Raw genomic sequence first — 23,867 nt, forward strand, 5'->3', positions numbered from 1 at the left:
CAGACAAATGGGGCAGCCCGTAAAGACCATTTGCATTTCGATTCACTTCAAGCAAATAATAAAAAAAGACGAAACGGTTATGCATGTACTCTGTGTCACGTTCTTGAAGCTCTCACCGACAGAAAAAATCGTTCATCAATCAAATAATCCCTTGTACATAGTGCTGCTTCCCACAGAGCATTTACAAGCGATTCTTGAGCGACACATAGCAAAAGGAACAAGCTGCGTTTATCGCGAACGCTCTAAAATTTGTATTGCATTATGTTCTTTTAATAAAAGTGCCTCCTCTGCATGCAGAATGAAAAACAGGTCCTGTTTTTTGCTTGGCAGGCGAACATTCTTGAAAATACCGGGACGACTAGCAAGCAATATGAATTAGAGGTTGATAAACGCTTCTTAGTTTAGTGCGAAATGCCCGAAGCGTGGCCAATTAAATTGCTCTTTCCCTGCTATGCAGCGCAATTCATTGTCTATACCTGGGGCTTGCATCGCCTATTTTGGTCCCATTTTTTCGGCTTCCATTTCTTTTACCCTACTGTGCATCGCGGGATGCGACAGGTAAAGGAATATTTCTGTTGGTGGACCACAATTACGTGTCTATTCTCCTCTCGTTTCAACTGTCAGCGAAACACAGGTTGCAACAAAAATACAACCGCCATCATTAAGACGCAGACCTAAATATGACTACGCATTGTTTCTGTGCTTTGCGGGTGTAGTAGAAAAATATATATTCAGATTCTAATATTCTTGGTCCGTTTCACACTTACGAACTCTAGCCTGTCGATCTAAATCTGCAAAACCTCCAGAACGTTCTTGCCCATAACTCGTCTTAAAATTCTAGTGAAAAAACATGCCAAAATATTTGCTTGATATGAGATGTGGCTACCATTCTCACTTACGAAGTGTGCCTCTGAGATAGCATTTAAGATTCATGCGCATCGTCTAATTCTCTCCCATGGATTGTTCATTAGGATAAAATTTGTTTGTTCAAATGTTCTTCCAACTGTATTATTCCGATTTTCACTGCGCAGCTTATTAATTTTAGTTCCAGAGGTCTAAACGTAAAGCGCAGAAACTTGGTAGGCCAAAATCTGAAAATGCAGCATAAATAAAATAAATGATGGAAAGCCAGCAGTCACTTATTTCAGTCATTTGCCGTCATTTATGTCATAACGAGCATATCTTTTCATTCTTGCTGACCCGAAAGACGCAGATTTGATCCCGACCGCGGCTGTCGAATTTCGATAGAGGCAGAATTCTGGAGGTCCGTGTACTGTGCGATGTCAGTGCACGTTAAAGAACCCCAGGTGGTCGAAATTTCCGGAGCCTTTAACTACGGTGTCGCTCATAGCCTCAATCGCTTTGGCGCGTTAAACCCCATTAACCATAAACCATCTTTGCATTCCCTTCTCTGCTCTATAAATAAAATAGCCTTATCTGCGCTTTGAAAAAATTATACTGCCCTTAACACTCGTAATTTTCCTTCTTCATTTAAGCCAATCTACGCCGTAGTATAGAAAAATGATCATGTGTTCAAACGTATTTGTTTGAACCCTGCCTTACCTGCCATCCCGAGTTCAATTTGTGAGCTACTGGCTACCTATCCACAAACCGGCTAACCAAATGACCAGTATCGCTGGAAGAAATAGCTAAACTTCATTAGTGGCTGTGATCCCCATGACGAGCGCTTTCGCATTACCAGCTGTGAAGTTAACATTACGCGGCCTAAGAAAACGTATGAAACTGCAATACACCAGACGTGCACTCAGGATGGAAATGCATGGCAGCTGGAACCACCCAAACTGCCATGGCTCTCGTGCTGGAAGTTCAAACGGGCAGGCTTCGTCGGCCTCTGCAAAGCGCTAATTGGAAGCGTGCACGAGGGTCAAGAAAGGCAAGACGGGATGAGGCGTAGGCCTCCACTCGACTCACAGCCAGGCTGGCCCTCGTCAGGCTCATACGGGAACCGAATTTTTTGAAGTGGCCCGGCGGCGAGCTTGAAATCTCCTCCCAGCGGATCTTCCACGTCATCGAGGCCAGCTCAGCTTCGAGTTTGAAGTGCCTGCGTGTGCACAGCAAGCAGGTCGACGACAAGCACGATTAGAAGATAGCTCGAGCCCGGGGGCACCAGTCCTCTGTCCCCACAGCTTTTTTAGTACCCCAGATTTGTAGTACGTTCAATGATAAGGTTGTAGTGTATTTATTTACATTTCGTTATTTCATTTCTTTGTGCATTCCATTCGTTCGTTTCTTCATATTTCTCTGACTTACGTTTCGTTGTTCGTTGCCGTTTGTTCATAACTGCTGAAGGGGCTTACGGATGCGGATGATAAAAACAACACACAAAGCGCAAAATGTGTTCTGTCAGCAGCAAGCAGAGCAAAAAAACTTTCTGCTCCATGATTTTTTTCCCCTCCCCAACGAAAAAAGTCCGTGACAATCGGATACGTTCAAGTCGAATCTTTTATAATGGAGAGAGGTCTCTTAAATACCACTCATTGGTGTTGGTTCCAGATATAGTCTTGTGTTTGGGAGGGAAATGCAGTACCGGCCGCGCTAAAATCTGGAAACAGAACTCTCCTCGGCACGTCATTTTTTTTTTAAAGTAGAAAATAAATGCAGGAAAAGGGCGCATGTTCTTGCTCCAATCCAATAGCTGGCTTACAAAGGATATTTCGCAGGATCTGAACCCGTCGCATGCGTCGTCGCTCATACAAAAGCTTTTCCGATGCGCGTGTGCCGTTCCCCGCAGTCAATGCAGTACTACCTACGCTGCGTCCTCTGCTCCAAGCGGCGGCGAAGGCGCAAACGCAGTGACATTTTCATACGAACTCTCAGTGCTGCAGTGGCACCGCACGGGCTCGAAACACGTCTGATCTCATCCCAACTGTGTTGCATGTGCAAAATTCCAGCACAGTTTCATGCATTTTATTTAATTGCAAGCGCTGCGGGACGAAAGGGATTGTTTAAGCCACACCCGTTCGGTTAGGTTCTATTTGCTGATTGAAACACTGCAAATATAGGAAGCTATGCTGATAGTCTCCGTATTGCATTCTTAACTTTGGTCAGACGCCGCGGTGGCTCAGTGGTTAGAGTGCTCGGCTGCTGACCCGAAAGACGCGGGTTAGGTTCCGGCGCGGCGGTCGCTTTTCGATGGAGGCGAAATAATAGACGCTCATGGACTGTGTGATCTCTCTGCACGTTAAACATCCTGAAGCTGTCGGAATTATCCGGAGCCCTCCACTACGACGTCCCTCATAGCCTGAGTACCTTAGGGACGGTAAACCCTTTAACTCCATAAAACCACTTTCAAATTTGTTCATGAACGTTAGGGCAACAATTGTGTAGTTTAATAAGTTCTTGTATAGCAAATCATTAGTCATTACATGTTCTAGCTTGTGGACATGCTGAGAAAATACAATTTGGCAACGCAGATAGTAAACGCATGTTCTGCTGTCTCAGGTAATCGGGAAGACTCAAATCGAAGCTTCATGTAAAGGATGGCGAAATGACTCGCTATTAAAGGAACGATAAAGACAGGTTGACGTTGGCCTCTATCGATATACAGGGTGCTTCATATAAAATGTTCTGCAGTTTAACAAAGAAGAAGGCTTTTTGAATCAGAAGAGTGTTTTCTTTTGGCACAGCATTGTCAGCGGTGCAGCGGGTCAGAATGCAGCTAAGACGCTCGAACTTGAAGGATGATTAATTATATTGAATAGTTAACTTTTTAACTATTACTTTTAGTCTCCTTATTTATGGAGAGGCATGTGGCACACCGTGAGTAATATCTCTATCAGTTTTTATAATTTTAAAAATGCATGCAGTTACCCTCGGCGTAGCATGCCGAACTCTCTTCGAAGACAGATTCATTCCCATCTGCTGAACTCTCGTAGAGCGAACACATTTAAACTTCATCGAACTGGCGAAACCTGAAGATCAGCTGAATCTCTCATCTGAATCATGAACCACCTTTGCAGGCTGAGGGTTCGAAACTGGTTATGCCCCTGTAGGGTGCAGCGGGGTTTGCGGAGCCTCTTCCAAGCGCACACCCCTGAGGAAGCCGGGCGCCGAGCCGGGGGACGCTTGTACCCATTTTTACCGGTGGGTGGCCGGCGGTGGGTTTCGAACCGACCACCTTCCGCAGCCGAGGTGGACGCCTAAGCCCCTTCAAGAAGGCTGCGGCGCCCGTGTTTCGCCTTGTGTGTTCCTTTCTTTTCTCTGGTGTGAGTTTTGCGCTAAATGAGATGAATACAATGACAAAACAACCCTTCACGGCACGTAACTCGTCAAAATAGCCCAAAAGTTTATGGGCCACAGGGCCATAGACAACTGCGCATTAAAAATTCTAAAAACAGATGGAGATATTTCTTACGGTGAGCTACACGCCTCTCAATAAATTAGACTAACAGTAATAGTTATAATTTAACTATTGGGTAATGAAGTTAAGCGTGTGACGGAATCCCGTCTGGTCGGGAGCGTACACTTGAAAAAATAAGAGACGCCGACCAGTGAAAAAAGCTTAGTTCTTGATGTTTCGGCTTCCACACGGGAGCCTTGTTCACAATGAATTCATCACCAAATAAGGGTCGTTTAAAAATGGAAGCCGAAACGTCGAGAACGAACCTTTTTTCACTGGTCGGCGTCTCTTATTTTTTCAAATCTAACTATTGGGTATTACTTAACCAGCCGACTTGTTAGCACGTATTAGCAGTATTTTGATGCGCTACACCACTGACAATGCTATGTCGCATAAAGTGTGTTTCTAATTTATGAAGCCATTTTTAAAAATTGCAGAACATCATAAGTGAAACAGCCGGTACTATAGTATTAAGAAAACGGAACTTTTGTAAGCTAGAAAAGGCCAGAAAGTAAACTGAAGATGTTGCCATCACTGGTCGATTTCACGTATAGACAACGGTTCATTACAAAGTTTCTCAGCACGAATCACGGAAGCTAGGGTACAGAACCTTCGAGATTGAAACAATGGTCAGTAAGGGATGTTCAGTGTAGACGCCGCAAATTTGACTCGAGCGCCGAGAAAATTTTTAAGTATAATTTTCTCAGCAATTAACGTGTAGTCCGCTGCTGAACTAGCGTCAACGCAGCCATTAAGAGGCATAGATCGATGTTGTTTTTTTTAGAACGAAAATTGGCAGCAGATATTTTTAGTGTCTCTTTAAAGGATGGAAGGTTGGCAACTCGCTAAAAGAAGCTTTCCTAAGAAGGCAATACGTGTAGAGTCTTATAGTCATGTCACGTTGATATATCCTGTGTTGACCCAGTAATGCTTAAATTTTCAGTATGTGTGGAGAGCAAAGGGTGCTATAAGGGCAAAAAAAGGGACAGTAGCTGCCTCACTGATTACATTTGTGGAACCGAGTCGTGTTTCGGAGTCGCGGATGGCCTCAGTTTTCATATGCTGGCAGCACAGTGAAGAACTTCAGGAGCTTTTTGTAGGAGCTTTCAACTAGCTGCATGTGGGCGCCGTTCTCGACTTGAAAATTTATTGTACGCATACCCACAAGCGACAGGTCTCTTTTCGCATACAATGAAATTGTTGAATTCGATTCAGTCTTATAAAAACGTGTTTTTGTTTAAGTTGTTCTCTCATTCATGATTTCTTTTTTCCGTGATTTTTCACCTTTCAAAAGCGTGGCTTATTTGAAAACGTGTTGTTTCGCATAGCCCTGCGCCCCTCTAGTTCAGACAAGTAAGCAACACCAGCGAAGTTAAGGCGACATTTCCTTGAGAAAAGCCAGAAGTTATTGTGTCCTGAGGTCCAAATACCTTTCATAAGGAACCATATGAAATTTGCATGAGCTCGCTTTAATGTCCCGGCTGATTGTTACTTTTACCCCTGCATTTCCGCAAATTTTCTCGAAAACAAGGTTACACCGATTTCAGCGGTTACAAAAAAAAAACACAAAAATGGGCTTCTACCGCACGAGGCGGATATAACGTAGTTGACGGCGGAACTTATCGCTGATCCATCAGAGCAACTGTGGTCAACACCCTTTTCCCAAGCATCTCACCCAGAAGAGCCGAGCACCAGGCCGGGGGAAATCTTGTACCCATTAAAAACCGGTGGGTACCCGGCGGCACTGGGGATCGAACCCAGCACCTCCCGAATGCGAGGCGGATGCTCTACCACAAGGCCACCGCTTCGGCATAACAAAAACTTGTTTTTAAATGCAGGGTCAGAAGCTTAGCACAAGTTATCAGCGGTTATGTTAAAATGTTATGCAGATATTGCAGTATAGGCATACTAGACCGGACAATCTCGCCTCGCGCGATGCTAGTGCTTCCACGGGTTTTCTTTTCTCAAGTGTCTGGCAGGTCTGGCAGTTGACTTCTCGTGATCCTAAGGCTTCTACAGCAGCGCCACATAAAGCTGCTCCCGAGTACAGTCGCAACGCGTGTAGCGGTAGTCGATTCATTGAATAAATCGTTCAGTGAAAATGTAAAGGCTAGGTTCCAACGCTCGTCACAAGGAGAGTTGTTCAGGTTTACAAATTATATGAAGAGCGGAAGGGCTTCGCCGAAGCACCCACCTTTGGAAAAATTTTCAAAAGAAAGCGCTGGCTCGGAGTTGAACGACTCTCAAAACAAAGAGCAAGGCCCGGAGAAGCACGCCGAGCAGAAAGCACGTTTTAACGGCTCCCGTCTAAACAGCAGTTTTTTTTCTTCCATTTCATTTGCTAATGCGCCTGCATTAGTGCCTTTGACGTCGGTTGATTATGAGATGTAAGCTGGCTAATGACCTGGAACGGGACGCGCAGATGTGTGAGCGATGTGAACAGGGTACTTAGCCCCAACGTGGGTGGTGTTCCGCAGCTTGTCGCGTATAAATAGCGGTGCATTACGCTGCATGTGGTTAACTTCAGCTCCAAGAGCTGTGTTGAGATGTTAGTGTGATAATTTAGTGATCATTCTTTGATAAAAGTGTCCATGATGCGTTTTACTTGTTACGATAAATTTTATGCTTAGGGGTGGTTGGCACTAGTCGTGCGCCTTAAGTTTTACGCACGAGCAGAACCAGCCATTACGGAGCGGGAGCGCTTACTGGTGCACTGACGAGCTGTCATAGAAATTTAGGGAATGAATAATTGGATTTATGCGGAGGAAATGCGACAGCACTCTTCTTTCACTCACAGGTCTATTCTAATTCTCATTATATTCCAACTGAGTCAGTTGTCTTTCAGTCTCCAATCTCTATCAATTCTGATTCCATTCCAATTTTGATCGCGCAACAACGGAAGTTGCGTCACACTCATAGATCACGGCGAGTTCTCATACTAGGTGGCAGTGGCAGGTGGCGGCTTAAAACACAGGCACCGGTGAAACTGGTGGGACCCTGTTTGCTCTTCCCGAACAATGCGACAAAGAGTAGCTCTCGCAAGCCGCATTTTTTCAGAGCGTGTTCTTCGGAAAGTTGCATATTTTGCACATAGGCCTGTTGTTGTCTGAGTCGGTTTTTTTTCACACAGACGCCGACGTTGACGCCGCCGACACCGACGCTGGTGGACAGTTCATGGTCCTCTTAATGCTGTCGCATTATAAGAGGCCGCAGCAGTGAATTACCGCCTGAATAGACCTAGCCCTACTTGCATTCGGTCAGCCACTCAGCTTCGTTCATATAGCGCGTATCGATCATTTTTAATCACGATGCGGCGTCGTGAACAAAGATTTTCTAAAGCCTTGCGCAAGAGTTTGTTTCTTAAAAAAATACAGCAATGGATTCCTGATCAAGTTTTCACATTCGCTGCCACCAACCCACCTTTTCTTTTTATGTTGCCTGTCATGTGCGCATGGCGCGACTTTGTAAGGAAACTAATCATAGCTTGCGTAAGTGACGACTTTGTTGCACCGTTTTTTTATGTAACCTGAGATAATATACTTCGCGCATTTCAATGTTCCTGAGAGGATCTTGTTGAGGCGTCTTTAGAGTACTGCTCATTAGACGCATACACGGCATAAAAGGCAAACACGAGGAGCAGTTTGCATTTCTTTATAGTCTTTTCTGAACGCCGCACGGCTTTTTCAATGACGCACGAACAAGACCACATTGCAATAGTAGCAGAGTTCTTCTAGTCACTAAGGCTTCTGCTGAGCTCCAGATGGTAATAGTTAGCCTTCAACCAGCACTGGTTGCACCCGTCGAAGCGCGACCTATATAATTCATGATAGGTAGAGTGGTGAGAGATCTGGGTCAGAAGAAACGCTTGGGGAAAAGTTACGAATGTTTGGTTTTTCGATGTTTTTCCTACTAAATTTGATATTTACACTTGGGTATATTGCGCGAAGTAAAAAAAAAATCTCAATAGAAAATACAAAAAATGTGCTTGGCACAAGTTATTACCGAGTGATCAATAAAAGAAGGCTCGGAAAATGTCTCTGTCTTATTTCTTTCTTCTGTGCCTACACTCCTCTCTGTCTATATCTCTTCTTTTTCTCCTCTCCAAGCCCTAGATTAAAAGAACTATTCATGTAATCACAGAGAATGAAGCAGCTATTGTGCCTTTCCTTTCCTTTCTTTTCCTTTCCTTATAACCCAACTTCAACACCAGTGCTAGTTAGGCGCATAGTTGCAGCACAAATAAAACTTCTGCATAAAAAATGTCCCACGTGCCCATTCGATCAAGCCCTTGGGAATCAAACGACTGGAGCCTCGTGCTTCCCTATTTGCTTCTAGTTAGTTGGGATGAAATCTGGTGCCGAAGAATATTTCTTCATTACCATATGAGCAAACAGTAGTAGGGAAATGACAAGCTCGATTATATATGCATATTCTGGGCTTTGGTGAAAGCTTTCAAGTCCAGGCTACATGCAAAACAAAGGCACTCGAAGGTAGAAAGTTATACAGCTGCTACCGTTCCTTTGTTGGTAGAGCGGCGTCCTCGACATGCGGAAGTCGGGCGCTTTCGAGAACATCCGATTTTCTTTGCTTACATTTTCCTAATTTCGATTTTATCTCACTAATAACACCCAACTAATTATTTACCTTGAAAAATCCGTCATCTCCTGTGTGAGTGTCCTGTCTTTGTGAACGAAAAACGTAAGCTGCGTTGTACCCTGGACCGCCTTGATCTTCGCCGTTTCACAAAGGATAGGATCCTCGGCTCATGGCCACAACAGTCGACTGCCATCAAGGCTTACAAGGCACTTTTTGTGTTTTTTTTTATGAACGACTGCTTTGTTTGACAGACTGAGACTGTGTTTCCCGCTCCTTCTTTCTTCCCTTTTTAATCCCCTCATTCCCTTCCCCCAGTGCAGGGTAGCCAACCGGAAGCCCTTCTGGCTAACATCCCTGCCTCCCCCCACCCCCTGCCCTCTCTTTATCTATTATTGAAGAATACTAGGACTACAAAAAATTCTGCTTTGCTTTCCGAAGTTGCAACGTCTCTTCGTCCTTTTCATATTCATTTCCGTGAGTGAATTAATGAGATACCACGAAATATTTCAAGCCACTTTGATTTGGCAACTTGTGGGTGAAAAAAAGCGCCCGACGAACACTGAAGACAGTCAAAAAAGAAAAAAAGTAAGAGTGTCGCGAAAAGTGCACTAAAAAGCGTCAGTGCCCCCATTTCGGGGTGCGCGCAAAAGGAGCTTTCGCTTGCTCGCAACGTTGCTGTGGCTGGCGCGGTGTTTCGACCAGCATCTGCCACCCACGATTATGCTCCGACGCGGAAAAAATGCAGCACGTCGGGTTTCCCGTGGAAGGAAAGCAGTGTCAAAGCTTGGCGCGTCGCGTAGTTCTGGACGAGCCGTCGCATCGTGTTGGTGAGTAAATGTGACGTTAAATCAGCGGCTGGGACGACAGCACCTGTGTTGCTGCATTTCAAAGCCACAGTGGGAAATGTTGCACGCTTGGGGCAGGCAAAAATGATGAAACTGTCGTTAAAAGCAGTCGTACTCTGTCTGGCTGCGGCGAGCGCGATGAAGAGCGAGCCACGAGTGCGTGGAAGCGGCCTCCACAAGTGCGCCGTTCTTACACGCTTGGAAGCCAACCCTGCCGATATGGAAGAAGTAGCCTCCCGCAGGTTGATTAGCGATCCCAGCTTCCGGTGCCCTGTCCACACTTCGCGACAGGTAATGAGCGCATAGCTTTATTTTTGGCATACAGAGCGTGCTTCAGCGCTCCAAGTTGCGCTGGTTAGTTCTGGAAAAAATGGGTGTGATGGAAAGCTTCAAAGTGTAAAAAAAAAGAGTTCTGACGAATACATGACTGCAGTTTTCTTGTTCAGCTTAATCTGCCTATAAGCATCGGGCATCATCTGTAAAATTTCTCATCCTCAAAACGTCAAATAACCAAGACTACATACATAATACGCGGCACTCCTGAGAAATGGGGATTATCTGGTAATTCTGGACGCGGCATTTTATCTCATCGGGGTATTAAAAAAAAATTGGAGTTATCCTTAGCTTGACAAGTGCAGATCGGTTCTAAAACTACTGCTGACTAAAGATGGCTAGCGATTCATCGAAACAAAGGCAATGCTCCTACTTTCTGTGCTGGATGAGCGTGAAAAAAGCAATGCAGCGCTTGTTTTATCAAGCACTGTTTACCTGCTAGACAACATTCTCACGACATTCTGCGCACGAACACGAAGCCGTTGCATTCGCTCGCAGCGCAGTGATGGTAATTTAGGAACTCAAGTCTCCTTTGGCAGTGTCAGACATTTGTAAACGGAAGTGAGGAGTATCGCAACATTAAAAACCAGGATTTGTCATGATGGAGTGAGAATCCTTTTGCTTTACTTTTTTATTTGAGCGATCACCTCAACCCGCTTTGGCTACCATTCAATAGCGGATTAATTGGAATAATATAATTCAGCTTCTGCATCAGATTGAGTAGTGTATTATGAATTCCAGAAATCACCTCGTTAATGCAAATCGCCGCCCAATTGTTTTACATTGCATTTGGGAGTGGAAGTTTGCAAAGTGTCCCACAGCGAATGTGCGAGACTCTTCACAACACTGTCTCTGCTGAAGTCATTTAAACCTACTTAAGGTGTCAATGTTTCGAGAAAAGTTTCGTATTTTTCACGCATTAGTGTCCGGCTTCCGCTTTTTGCCGACAGAGAGAACAGCGCTCAGCAAATGCGATAACCATTTCTCAAAGTTTTGGTTTACAAGTAACACAATGAAAATATTTTGCTAACTTTCGTAACGAGCATAAAACTAACACTTCAAGGATGCAATGTGAACGTCCCCTATTCTATACTCGGTGGTTGCTTCTCAACTTCGTACAGCTAGCCGGTATTTGTCACAAGTTTTCAAGAAAGGCTTGCGTCGTAATAATTTGAATGCAGTGAACATGAAGCACAAGCCAGCGACCGGACTGGTGAAAGAAAAAGAGCAAAACACCTGTTTCTTGAGTGTTTTTGCTATTCATGATTACCCATACGCCTACGACATGCAATCAATTTTTATGCGCAGGTTGAAAGCAATATCTGCCGAATTATTCACAAAGAGAGTACTGCAGGCCCACATAGCTACATTAAAGACGTATGTGCTATCCCAAGTTAATCAAGCCGTGACTAATGTCACGCGTGTTATTTCTGACATTCTTATGGTTAATTCCAATCGCAGGCCCGGAGCGGTCTGCACGCTCTGTGACAGAGCGCCTGAATCCGGCGCAGAGCGCGCGACCTGAAATTGCGATTGGAGTACACTTGCTCTGGCCAGAGCATGTAGGGCGCCGCTATCGCCGCTGAAAAAGAACGTCACGCAAACTTCCGGTCGGATCCGCCGATTTCGGTGGAGCAGTCCCGACTGCTCCACGGAGCAATCTCGGCTCGGCAACCGCTCCCTGTCTACGATTGGAAGACGCGATCCGTGCCTCAGATCTGCGTTTCGAATACAGTTGCTCCGAAAAGAGCAGGAAACGTTGCTCCAGAAGTGCTCCAACTCTACGATTGGAAGTCACCATTAGTGAGTAACGATCGTACATAATGCTAGAAAACTCTTCATTTAACCTTTTCTGTGACTAACTGCTGCTTGAGTATTAGAAATAACTTATGATAGCTTTCTTTATTGCACTCACGTAAAAGTACAAGTTTACTCAGTGCTTAATCTTGGGAGCAATTGAAAATCCGGGTTTTTCAGAAAACGTTGCTTTTATTTCTTGCTTGCAAAATTATATTTTGTTTAATAGAAAGATCCGGTCGCCAGATGCCAAGGAATTTTCACCATAGCGCACTTTTCAATAAACACAAGACTTGGGAGTAATTTTGCCATTCGTCCTCGCCCGTATCGGGGTCAAGGTTTTATCCGACGGCAGAAAAAGTTCGACTCGACTGTCCCTTGATCATGAGAAGCACCATCTCTTTTACCTTTTTTTTCCTAAGCACTGCACTGCTACGGCTTCAGCGGATGCCCTCTAGAGACCCACGCGGAAGCCACACTTTGCCGACATCTGAAAGGTTCCGCGGGGCAAACCATCCTCAAAGGCTTCACGCAGTGACCAATTCGCAAAAGAACAAACAACACAAGAAAAATAATGAGTGAAGCGGTTGCAGAGACTTCTTCCTAAGCGCAGCGAAGAGTGGCAGCGTTCCTTCTACAAAAGTACAAAACGCTGGCCAAACAAGATGCAAGAACGAAAGCCCTAGGAGGAGCAAATTAAGTAAATAGTGTTTACTGCGCGCTGGATCCATGCAAACCCATTTCTTTGATTTACAGACTCGTAGATAGAAGACCGGATGCTGCAAGTGTTTTTTGCGCGGCTCCACTTTTTTACCCGTTGTCTCGGCATTCTTGCGTTTGCTGCTAGCGAAAGCACCACGCATTAGCGGAGTTACACCGGGCCCGTACTTCGCGCCATGGCCGCGCCGCGGTCGTCATTGCCTCTCGGGCTTTCCAAGCATGCGAAGGGAGGATGGATAGCGCGAACGGTGGCCTGCAGCGAGGAACGGCGCGAATACCCGGGAAAACAAGATTCCATTAGTGCATTTTTCTCCGAAATTAGAGACCGCAGGACGTCACGCTCCTAAGCTGGTACTGGGCGCCGCGTACGCCGCTTATATTTGCCGACGAAGGGAAAAACAGGGAACGGGCGAAGGGCGTCTTATTTGTTTTGGTTTCCCGCGTTTCTCGTGTACCGCGCTTTTCTTGCGAGCCGTGTTCATATTGACGACGCGTGTGTCGGCTTCTTTGCTCTTCGCGCGTTCCTTTTTCTTCGTTCGGACAGAGGAGCACTTGACCGTGATAAATATTGCATGCGCTGTCGTATCGACCGGAGACACAAGCGTCACCTGTGGGCAGGAAATAATAACGCCGCCTAGCGGAGACAGAAGCAAACATTACGCCCTAATACCTTGGGAACTGCGCGTACTTTTGTACCTGGTGAGATGGCAGCCATGCTCAAAGAAGAAGGTGACATGCTAAGGTAATATATGAAATGAGCATCCGCGCACAACGTGCGCTGCATCACCCCTGTTTTGTTTCTGCATCCAATTTGGTTCCTCTGAAGACAAATCCGATTGTAGCGGAATACCTTCGTTCGTTGTGGTCTTTTCACGCTGACATGAACCGTAGCAGAACAAAGGACGGAATAGGCGGAATAAACGTGCAGGAAAGGTAAGGATAAATAGGGCACATAGCACCATTGTTAAAGGTGAGCAAGCTGTGAAAAGAAGAAAAGCCGTCGTTTTACTATAATCCTTCGATAATTGCATGCTCAGTAGCCTTAACGCCAGCTAAGCGTGAAGCTTGAGCGTCTAGCTAATTTAGGTACAAAGCACGGCATTGTACATTCGACTAAAAGGCTGGAATAAACAGAAACTATCTCATTCAGTTCGGTATGAGCATTTGCAAACTGTGCAGCATCCTAATAAGGCCATCCTAAAAAGCCAGTTTGAAAGTTTCGTCGACAAGAATGCAGGCTGAAGAGAAAGATTTTTAATGCGAAGTAGAAGTTTCCCCCCTCTCTACTGATTACAAAACGCGACTGACGTCCAGAAATGCCTTGCCTTCATGAGCTGGAATGTTTGTGAAAGAAAGCAGTGATTCTTGAGATATCTAAGTGCGAGCTTGGACTTCATAAGGCGTTCTGGCTGACATCTAAGTTTAGCGATACCAGCCCTCGCATTTCTTGGATAGAAATTTTCGCTGGTCTAGGTTACATGCAGTCAGGGAGAGTTGATGATCACTGTTATTGTAGCTTCGTATACGATAATTATGACCAGTATGGGTTAAAGGCATATAGATTTACACATAGACAAGTGTACTGCTCGACTTTATTGGCTTTGCTTTCAAACGGTAGTCTAGTCAATGAAAGACGCGATGGGCCTAATGAAGATGGCGAAGCCTGGTAAAATAATGGGAGGTCCGCCAGACTACGAATTTGAAGGGCTTGGCTTAATGCTAAACTGAATGCCCGAAACGCGATCCTGGCGCTGGTTCAACTAGAAGAAAAAAAAAGGGCACTTGGAAGGAGCTTCCTGGCTGGCCGAAGCCATACAGCAGTGGTTGCAGCGTGGTACAGCTTCCTGTATAGCGGACCGGAGCAAACGTGGTGTTCACCCGGTAATCTTTGGTATTGACAGTGCAAAGAGTATCGGTAGAAACCGCAGTTAAGGATCTCACGTTTACATTGCCCAGATTTGTCGAGGGTGGCCTCAAACACAACAGCCGACATCAAACATAAAATGTTCCTGTCTACAACCTTCAGAGGTTAAACAACATTAAATATTACCTGAAACAACACCTTGAAAGTCTACAGCCCCACGACCTAAAAGACACAACCTCCAGTTGCTTCCCCAGATTTTCACACCTCACGTCGTACACAACTTTTTATGTATTTATAGCCCGAGCGAAAAAATTTAAAGGTGAGCGTTTCAGAGCCAGGCCTGACTTTTCAATAGCGATAGGTATCATCATGTACCTGTGTCTATGGCATTTTTGTCGTTTCTAGTTTGTTTTTAAACAGGTTTTGCGGCGTCATAACAATTCTATTCCCAGGATACTTCTTGGTAATATGTTCTCTAACGCTAAGCGCCACAAACTGTTCTCAGCACGCTTGTGAATGCAAAACATTGCTCAGGCGACTCTGCGCGTAATTCCCTGTTTGGGGCTTGATATCAATACGAGATCCTGGCTGGCTGCCTCTCAACTGGGCATTTCTTCTTCACTCCGTACCTAGTGGCAGAGAGATTACTGCATGTTCCAGCATCAAATAAATTACAAAACGGAAAAGGCGAGTAGCAGAGTAAAAGGTCTCAGCATAAAAAAGATGAGACTCTAAGTTAAACGTGTGAAAGAAGTCCCTCAATTCCCTACTCTTGTCTGCTAAACACTCTTAAGATATCTAGCACGTTGTGCGTGTCCAATATTTCATGTCGGTGCTTAACAGTACTATGGCAGCGCCTGTTCCCATCCGTCGTACTACGTAGCATCATAACTAGACACTCAGTAGCGTCAACCAAAAAATTGCCACCTTCTCACAAGCGGAATGGTGCATTACCATGTGCCTACTGACCGGCGAGGATATGGCCCAATAGAGGATATGGCCCAATATGGAAGGAAAAGTGTGGAGGCCACATTTTATGACCACAATTGTATCACGGAGAGCTCTCGTAGGTGACAACACAGTCCTCGTCATCGTCGTCGAATATTGGAATAGTGCAGTCGTAAAACGTGTCGTACCCGAACCCTCCCTGGCATTAGACCGCCTGGATGACGTGATTACCTCATCACTAAAAAAGGAGAATAAAGTTGGTGGCGCGGTGGTCAGCAGCGGGCCACCTTGTTTATGAACAGATTAAAAATGATTTGAAGATGCTGAAGATGCCTTCAAGGTGAGGTCTTAGAAAGTAGAACATATTAAGTTATATACAACAAGAACCCTTTCAGGCACAAAATATGCGAGGTATGTTAGCAATGTTCGGAGGTATGTAGACGCGACATGGAGGCAAGTTTGTTTGTGATGGCTATCGACCGCTAAGGTACATTGCACCGCTCCGTACCAGTGCTGTCAGGAAAAGAAGTGCGTCAGGGAAATAGTGGGAGTCGGGCTGCTTGCAGGGATTGGTGATGGAACCCGAACGAAGATTCCTAAACTGGGGTTATGTTCCCTTCTCCCCTACGGTCTCTAGAGTAAGAATCCGTGCCTTAGGAAACACATAAGCATCAACCATTCATTAGCTGAGCAGAGGCGTACAAGTCAGTGGCCCCTAGGACGAATGAATAGCCGTGCGGATAGTGCCTTGCCGAGATTCCATGATGTGAAGTTGAGAAGGGAAATTTGCGAGTGCAAATTTCTCACCTTACGCTAGGGAAGACCGGCTAACTACCGCCTCCACTTCAGCTGCCTTATAGCCAAGGGGGGATGAGATAATAACAGCTCCGAGTTCTAGCTCCGGACCCGTGATAAGGAAGCGCATTTATGGACATCCTCCTCTGCTTCAGAAGGTTGCAGTTCTGGCACAATGCATGCAATCTTTATTGGAAGCAAGAGCCCTTAAGTGGATCTGGAGGCGGGAACAGTGTTCTATGTTACCCCTCATTAATATGGTGCCAGAACAGTGAAGATTGTCATTAGGGAAAAATTTATTAGTGCTTTTCACAATGCACGATCCTTGATTACATTGCATAGAATGAAAGACAGACACGTTTTATCGAAAAGTGTGCGCTAGTTCAGAGCTCCTGCATGCCGCAGATGGGGCTGAAGTTATACTTAATAATTCATGATTTTATTACGGATACACGTATAAAATGTAGAAAAAAGCATGCCAAATATTTTCAGAACATCAGTGACATGACTGGGTATTCCGCGTAACCTAACGCAAGCACCACACTCTCTCTTGTCGGTGCACAGACCAGAAACGGGAAGAGAGTAAAGTTTGAAACTCTTCGATTTACGAGGTTTAGCCTGAAACAAACATCGCTAAGATTACCTAGGTACCATGTTTTTTAGGGGAATCCCCAAGGGTGGCGTAAATATGTAATGTAGCTTTCCTTTGTAGCCTTACGGCTGCGCTCGGGTGGATGCCACTGAGTAATTACTCTCTTATCATATCCTAGGTACATGTTGTGTAATTTAAATTCTTGAGCACATTCGCAAAAAGGGGGAGATAAACTAGGAAGTAAACATAGGCGAGGCGTACTGGTAAAATATTGCTGCATATAAAAGCCGTTTTCAAGCAATGCTCCGTACGAAGTACGAACTGTAGCTTATGTCCAGCTGTCACGCGATATAAGAATTTTGTGTCCCGAAGTAGGTTGTGGGTAAGCGGCAGAGCTTTGTTGCAGCTGTCGCGAGGGATCTTAATGCATCGTTTGTTTGCGAAAGTTCGATACGGCGCCATCACACGCCATTCAGTGGCAACTGAGCTTGTACTTCGGGCTTCCCTTGCACCATTTGGTGATCTGCACGGAAGAGAAAATATAATGTTGCTTGTAAAGCCCGAGGAAAGTAGCAGGAAAGCTTACCGGAAGATTTCCCACGATATACGGGAACACTTCGCTCAACTTTCTTTCGCGTTACTGTTGAAGCCAAATAACTAACTGGTGTCATTTCAGTAAAGAAACAAAACCATGCGGCGTAACGGCTAGCTTGAGAAGAAAATATATATGCTTTTAACGCAGGATAAGTCTGCGCAGGTCATATATTGAGAACCTAGGAAACAGTCAGAATATTTCAATGATCAAACTTTCTAAAACCCTAGCACAGTTTTAACGAGGGCATAAAAGCCAGAGATTAGTTATTGATCTCCGTGGGTCTTACAATGCTTTTAAGCAGCCTTCGCCTTCAAACTGAGACACTGTCCGCAACTCAACACCATAGCTTTGCGAACATTCACGCACAAGTTTTTCCAAACATCTGACTCAAAATGTGTGTTTAATTCAAAATAAAAGTTGCAGTTTCTTTTTTTTTAATATACTTCAGTTTTAGAGGTTTTAAAAATGTTTGATGAAAAAACAAAATATAGAATTTTAAGAAAAGCATTCCCTCTCAGAAATGTTCCCTTGTTTCTTTTCTAGCGCCAAATAAAGCCGTGAATTCACAACCCCCGGGCACAAGCTGTCGCTCTGAATGCCACGCGTTCAGCAGGATTCAGTGCTCGTAATTTCGATTTCAGTAGCAAGCACAAGTATTATTAGCTGGTAAAAAAAACAACAACCAATTACTCTGCGTTTTTCTAAACACGTCAACGAGCATGCAAACACATTTATGTGCACGAGTGTGAGCAGTGATGCAGCGAAACAACGTCATATCTTAGTTTGCTACCACACTTTTTTGTGTACTGAGCTGCAACCAGCAGATAATGCGGAGGAACCAGTTCAAAGCAGAGCACTGGCACAAAAAAAAAAAAAGATGATTCATATCGTTTTCACGAAAGCGAGCGTGCAGAGCTATCTTCGTTATTTCAAAATTAGTTACATGTTGGTGCTCGTGCATTAATAAGGCTACGGCTTCCCAGCAACTGTGCCAGCTTTGTTGGAATGGCGGAGAGTGACGTCTAAAGCTCATCCTTAGAGAACAGCAGAAGCCGTTATCGCCTTAGAGACGTACAGTGTGCTCGAAACGAAACATTTCATCTGAAAAGAGCTGTTATCGCTGCACGTACCGGTACGTCAAACTGGCCGCTGTCTATTTGTAGCAGCGCACGCAGGTGCTTTCAACATTAGGCTCGTATTTTTTGAGCACTTCTTCAGAGAAAATTGGCGCTCTGCGAAACCTGACGCATAGAAGACGCATAATTTCTCATTACGCGCTACCGTACCACGATGTACCACGGCTCTATTTCGAATTGAGGAGTGCCGTGCCGTTTTCAGCGCAAAGCAGCGAACGGATGGTTTCAAACGAGGAGGAGGCACGAGGAAATTAAGTCCTGTCACAACCCTCCAAGCTGAGTAAAAAAAAAAGGAAGGTATCTTTCAATGTGCTTTTTGTTTGGTACTGTTTTCTTTGTTTCGATGTTTTATTTGCTTCTCTCTGTCTTCTCTCTGTCTGTCTGTTAACAAAGAAATCCTTAAGAACTGACTTTTCCTTTTTTGAGAACCGAGAGAGCGAAGAATAAAGCTATACATGAGGCTTATTCAAAGCCGGCAATGTAATCACTTCTTCGCTTCTCAACATCGCTCACCGAGTGCACTTTATTCCAGCTCCGAACCTGTCTGTTCGAGTGTTGATCTGCTTCCTCTCTGCTTCCATACTTTTTTTTCGCTACATTCGTCCACCAAGTTATCGAGAGCCGGCAGCCAAGTTTGAGGATTCTTGGAATTGCAATCTTCTTTCAGCTTAAGATGTTTCTTTTATTCTATTTCTATTTTATGCCCTATATTTCTCCTGGTTCTAGAGAGAGTTCATTTTTAGAACAGGGCGCGCATGAACTCAAGTTCTTAAGTGAAAAGGGAGAATTACTTTCGTCGTACAGATTGAGTGCAACGCTTTTCAGATCTCGCTAACCCAGGCACACAAGTAATTTTAACTGCTACTATGACGTCGGTAGCTCAAAGCAGCGCGGTTGTGATCGTGATGAAAAACGCACTGAAAAGTAATTGATGTCACCGTGAAATATTGCTGCTATATCCCTTTTGTTTTCTATTTGGCTTTAATTTATACATTGGTGAATTTCGGCCTTAAATTGTTTGACACTGAAGAAGGTGTCTGATATGTTGATTTTGTTTAGTTTTCTTGAGCGCGACATTGTTCCAGCTTTACAGCAACACCTGCTGGTGCAACTCCCGATGGGGCCGTCGGTGTCGTCCGGAGCGAGGGAGCAAGTGGCGAGGTTGGGATGTGCTGCCCACTGGTCGGAAGCTGGACCCTCTGTCCTTCTCTACGCCACTGTTTTGAGTAACGCTCCTCGCTCGGCACCTGGCAGTCGCCAGCGATGATGAACACCGCCGTTGAAGAAGAGGTACGACGGGCTCAAGCCCGGGAAAGGAGGTGGTGTTCCCGCACACCTAACTTCGCGCAGCGCAAAATGCGAGGCCATTGAGTGTCGGAGTCAAAACTCAGCAGTGCGTTCCGCCGAAGCTAAGTCAAGGAGGCTTCACCGTGAAGACTCCACAGTGAGTGTCACACAAGACATAGCGTGGACGAGAGAAGAAGCCGAAGAGTCCACGAAGATCTTTAACAGGGAATTCTTGGGAAACGCGTTTGGTGAGAGTTGCTGCGTTTGCAACTATCTGTTGTTCCGCGAAGACTTCATGGCTTTACTGTATAACGGCTTGCCGACCTGCGCTGCAACAATAGGCGTTTCCGACGGTCGACCTCCATGTACAATCCCCTTGTGCACGACTCGTCTCTGGACTTGGGGTTACTTCGTACTAAGTGTGGCAGGAAAACATCTGTTTTAAGAAAGAGTGTGCGAAATAAGTTAGTCAGACGGGAAGTCGGTTGCGATTAGTATCGCTAGAATTTGTTGTGAAACGAGTTCCGGATTAACACCTACTGTCCTATTCGATCTGAAAGATAACCAGTAAGTACGGGTCGACGTGTCTTTCCTGAAGAATTCTGAAATCACAGACAAATGATATAACTATGGCAGTATCGAATATGGTGCTTCAAACTTCAAACAAACTGACATTATCGTAAACATCAGTCGGCCTATATTATAGGGATTGCGTTTCTACTCACAAACAGATCCCTCGTACCGAAGACGGAGCTATTTTAGTCGAGGAAAGACGAAAGGACGAAATACACGTGTCGCCACTACCGGCCGATTTCGCAAGTACAATGTATGCATCGACACCGAATTTTGTGGCGATGATCTCAAAGGCTACGCTTCACCACGGTTCACTTCATTAAGGTGGCAACCCGTGTTCACCTTAACGGCTTAACGATGAACCTTAACGGTGAACGGCTTACCTTTCGGCAAGGACTTCTCTAGTTTGAATGGAGTGAAGGGAAGATAATGAAATCAATTTTTCGCGCCGGTAAGTGCGTCTTTTGCTAATCGAAAATTGTCAACGTAACCAGAAAGAACCAGGGACTCAATTTTTGCTGACAAGAATAACTGCGTGAAGTATTTCTCAGTGTCTCTTTCAGACATGCACTACAGGCCGGATGAGAAATTCGGTGCGTAATCCTCTCCCGCTTTGTGAAGGTGTCAACGCATGCGGGATGGGCGTACCTCGAACTTTTCTAAATAAAAGCACACAATCGGCCCACATCGGAGTGTACTTCTTCGTTTCCTTTCATATTTCTCCTACTCCTGATCCTATTGCTTCCACTCATCTTCCTGGTCGGGAAGTTTGTGGAGCACAGGAAAACTAAAACCGATGTCAGAACACGTAAGCTTTCGTCATACATTGGAAAGACTCTTAAGAAAGGAGGAGAAAACAGCTGCGACAATCATATCAGTTCTCGACAAAGTGCAGGTGTAATTGATAAAAATTTTCGGATAAAAAAAAAGCCTCGTTTGCGACGACGATAAGCGTTTTTTAGCCATCATGCATTTTGATATGCAATAAATTATTGATTTCTCGCATAGTCGTCGAATTCCTTGTTAAGAAGAATAGACCCTACGTACAGTGAGAATATAGTTTTTTATCCGGTGAAGTGCAACGTAATGATTACCATGAAGCAGCAGAGGAGGCTGTGTAACTTTATATCTTATGGTGCGCCGTAACTACTAAACGACATTTGGGGATCTACGGCGTAAAGGGAAGACTAATATTGAAGATCAATAAAGTTTTAAATGTTACGATGAACGAATTCCGCCAAACTTACACCAATGTGGCAGTCATATGCAATAGAGTTTTTGCTCACAAATTCTCATTCGAATGCGCAGCTGGGTAGCGTATGAAGAAACGGGCTACAATAGTTCCATTTCGTTTGCTTAGTTTTTATTGTTCGTGGTGCAAAGACAGCGGTTGTGATGCAATGTACAGTATCTTTAGTCGTGCCCTGAGCCGAGATGCGACAGGCATGGAGGGAACGGATGACAGATGAGTACTTCTCTGGTCGCTTTTGCATCTCACCGTTTCTGGTGCCATGATCTACGTCCAAAACGTAAAAATAAATCCGGAATTCAAGCAGCATGCAAAGAGAAACAAAACACAGCGCGCCACTTGGGTTCGGCAGAAGTAGCAAAAAGGAAGATGCAAAAACTGGGCCTTAAAGCAGGAACTCGAAAAACGGCCGCAAAGAATAACGAACGTATAACGCGTCAACGCAACAGCCGTCATGGTACCGTTTTCTAAAGTTGCTCTCGGAGTGTACTGTTACTGGGCAATGAATTGGGTGCTCAATTCATGATAGTTAAATGAAACGATATAAAGAAAATACTAAATAAAAGCGCAAGCTTTTAAATGTTTTTTTTTTAATTTACGATAGCATTGAAGCCCGAAGATAAATCTAGAGCTGTTTCTTGCCCGGCCCTATGTTTTGTACGAATTAAACCATGACTGCTAGTTTTCTGCGGACTCGAGCTAAGAAGGTACGTTTACGTGCTTACGACACCTATCTGGCAGTGTAGCTTTCCAAACGCAGTTTTTAGCCTTTTTTTTTTGGAGAAAAAAGCTGGAGAGAATGGGCATTCTACTCAGGTCCGTCAACATAACGTAACTGAGTTCCGAATTGAAAGAAAATTGGTTTTTGACTTTTTTCTGCATTAATCCACTGAAATATGAGAGCCTCGATCAAATTACAAACCTCGCACATTTTGCTGCAAACATCAAAACGAAAGCTATGCAAATCTTTATTTTTCTGACCATGCATGGTATGTAGACTCTTGGTCAAAAATCGTAAGCCCTCTGCGAAATGAATGTTCCTAGAATGCTCCGTGTAGCGGATTATTCAACACGCAAGTCAATCAGGAAGCTCCTCTACCTTAAGAAGAAACCTTCTGCTAGCATTTCAAGATAATTCGGTTTTTAATAGTGCCGTGATTGCGCTAAAAGCCTTTGGGCTTAATACTTTCACCAAGACTGTACTTCCACGTCTTCTTTATCTCTTCTTATGATTCCTTCATTCGATCCCTCGCTATGCGGTAAAGACATGCACTCAACGTAAGACTGTTGCCGTGCGTTTTTCTCTCTCCCCTTTGCTGAAATAGATTTGGTACGTGGTCAATGCGGGTGAGTTTAATGAGATTTGCACCTTTTCACGTGTAAAGGAATGTAGGCCGTCGTACAGTTTCGTGCGTTCCGTGGTGCATTATTACCCTATTAACAAGCCGAAACTCTGCACCAGCACATGTGAGCCATTCAGCTTTGTGCTATGGTAACTTATAACCTTGATGCAGACGTTGCTTATCGTGCCTTACAATTTGCCAGTTTATTCCAAAGCCCAATGTTAAGTACGCTGAGCAAATTAACGCGTCTCACAGGCCACATGTCGAGGTTTTGAATGGCGGAAATATTCCGCAACCTCCAAGTAAAAGAAAAATACTCAGTGCAGCATTCAGAAAGCAAACCGTAAAGTAGAGATAAGCAGTAAAATCGATGTGAGTGCCCTTCCTAAACGAAAACCCGATGAAAGAGAGTGATATGTTCAGCAGAAACCCTCCTGTCAACATGCCGGCTCTTGTTTTCACCGCTGGCTCAAGAACGTACCGCGCACTGTTTACGATTCTGAAACGTCAGCCGATACCAGGAGCACCCAAGTTTTCTTTTTTGGTCAGTTTTTTTTCTTTCACGGCAGCAATACTTGCAAAGTTTTGCGTGCTCTGGGTGCTGCGAAACAGGCGGGTGTTGAACACGAACTGTGGAGTGAAAATGCAGAGTTCTATTGATCTTTCGCGTCAGCGCCATATGCCCAAGAACGTCCAGCCGCAGCGAGCCTGCGGCCTTTAGTAAATCGAGTTGGGGTGCGTATATTATACACCCTCTGAGAACCGTCGATCAAAGACAACCGTTTCCGAACTTTTTCAACGGCGACTGCAGGCAGATGTCGCTGCCAGCGTTGA

At 44.8% G+C, this 23,867-nt stretch overlaps 1 protein-coding gene across 1 annotated transcript in view; it reads right to left on the reverse strand.

Annotated features, from left to right (window-relative positions):
- Positions 1-23,867, reverse strand: part of LOC144136580 (atrial natriuretic peptide receptor 1-like) — a 140,822-nt gene that overhangs the window by 37,578 nt on the left and 79,377 nt on the right. The window contains exon 8 of the mRNA XM_077669032.1: positions 1,933-2,062. Coding sequence (XP_077525158.1) covers positions 1,933-2,062 — 130 coding nt within the window. The remainder of the gene's footprint in view (positions 1-1,932; positions 2,063-23,867) is intronic.

This window comes from Amblyomma americanum, chromosome 6, assembly GCF_052857255.1.
Source record: "Amblyomma americanum isolate KBUSLIRL-KWMA chromosome 6, ASM5285725v1, whole genome shotgun sequence".
Classification (NCBI taxonomy): Eukaryota; Metazoa; Arthropoda; class Arachnida; order Ixodida; family Ixodidae; genus Amblyomma; species Amblyomma americanum.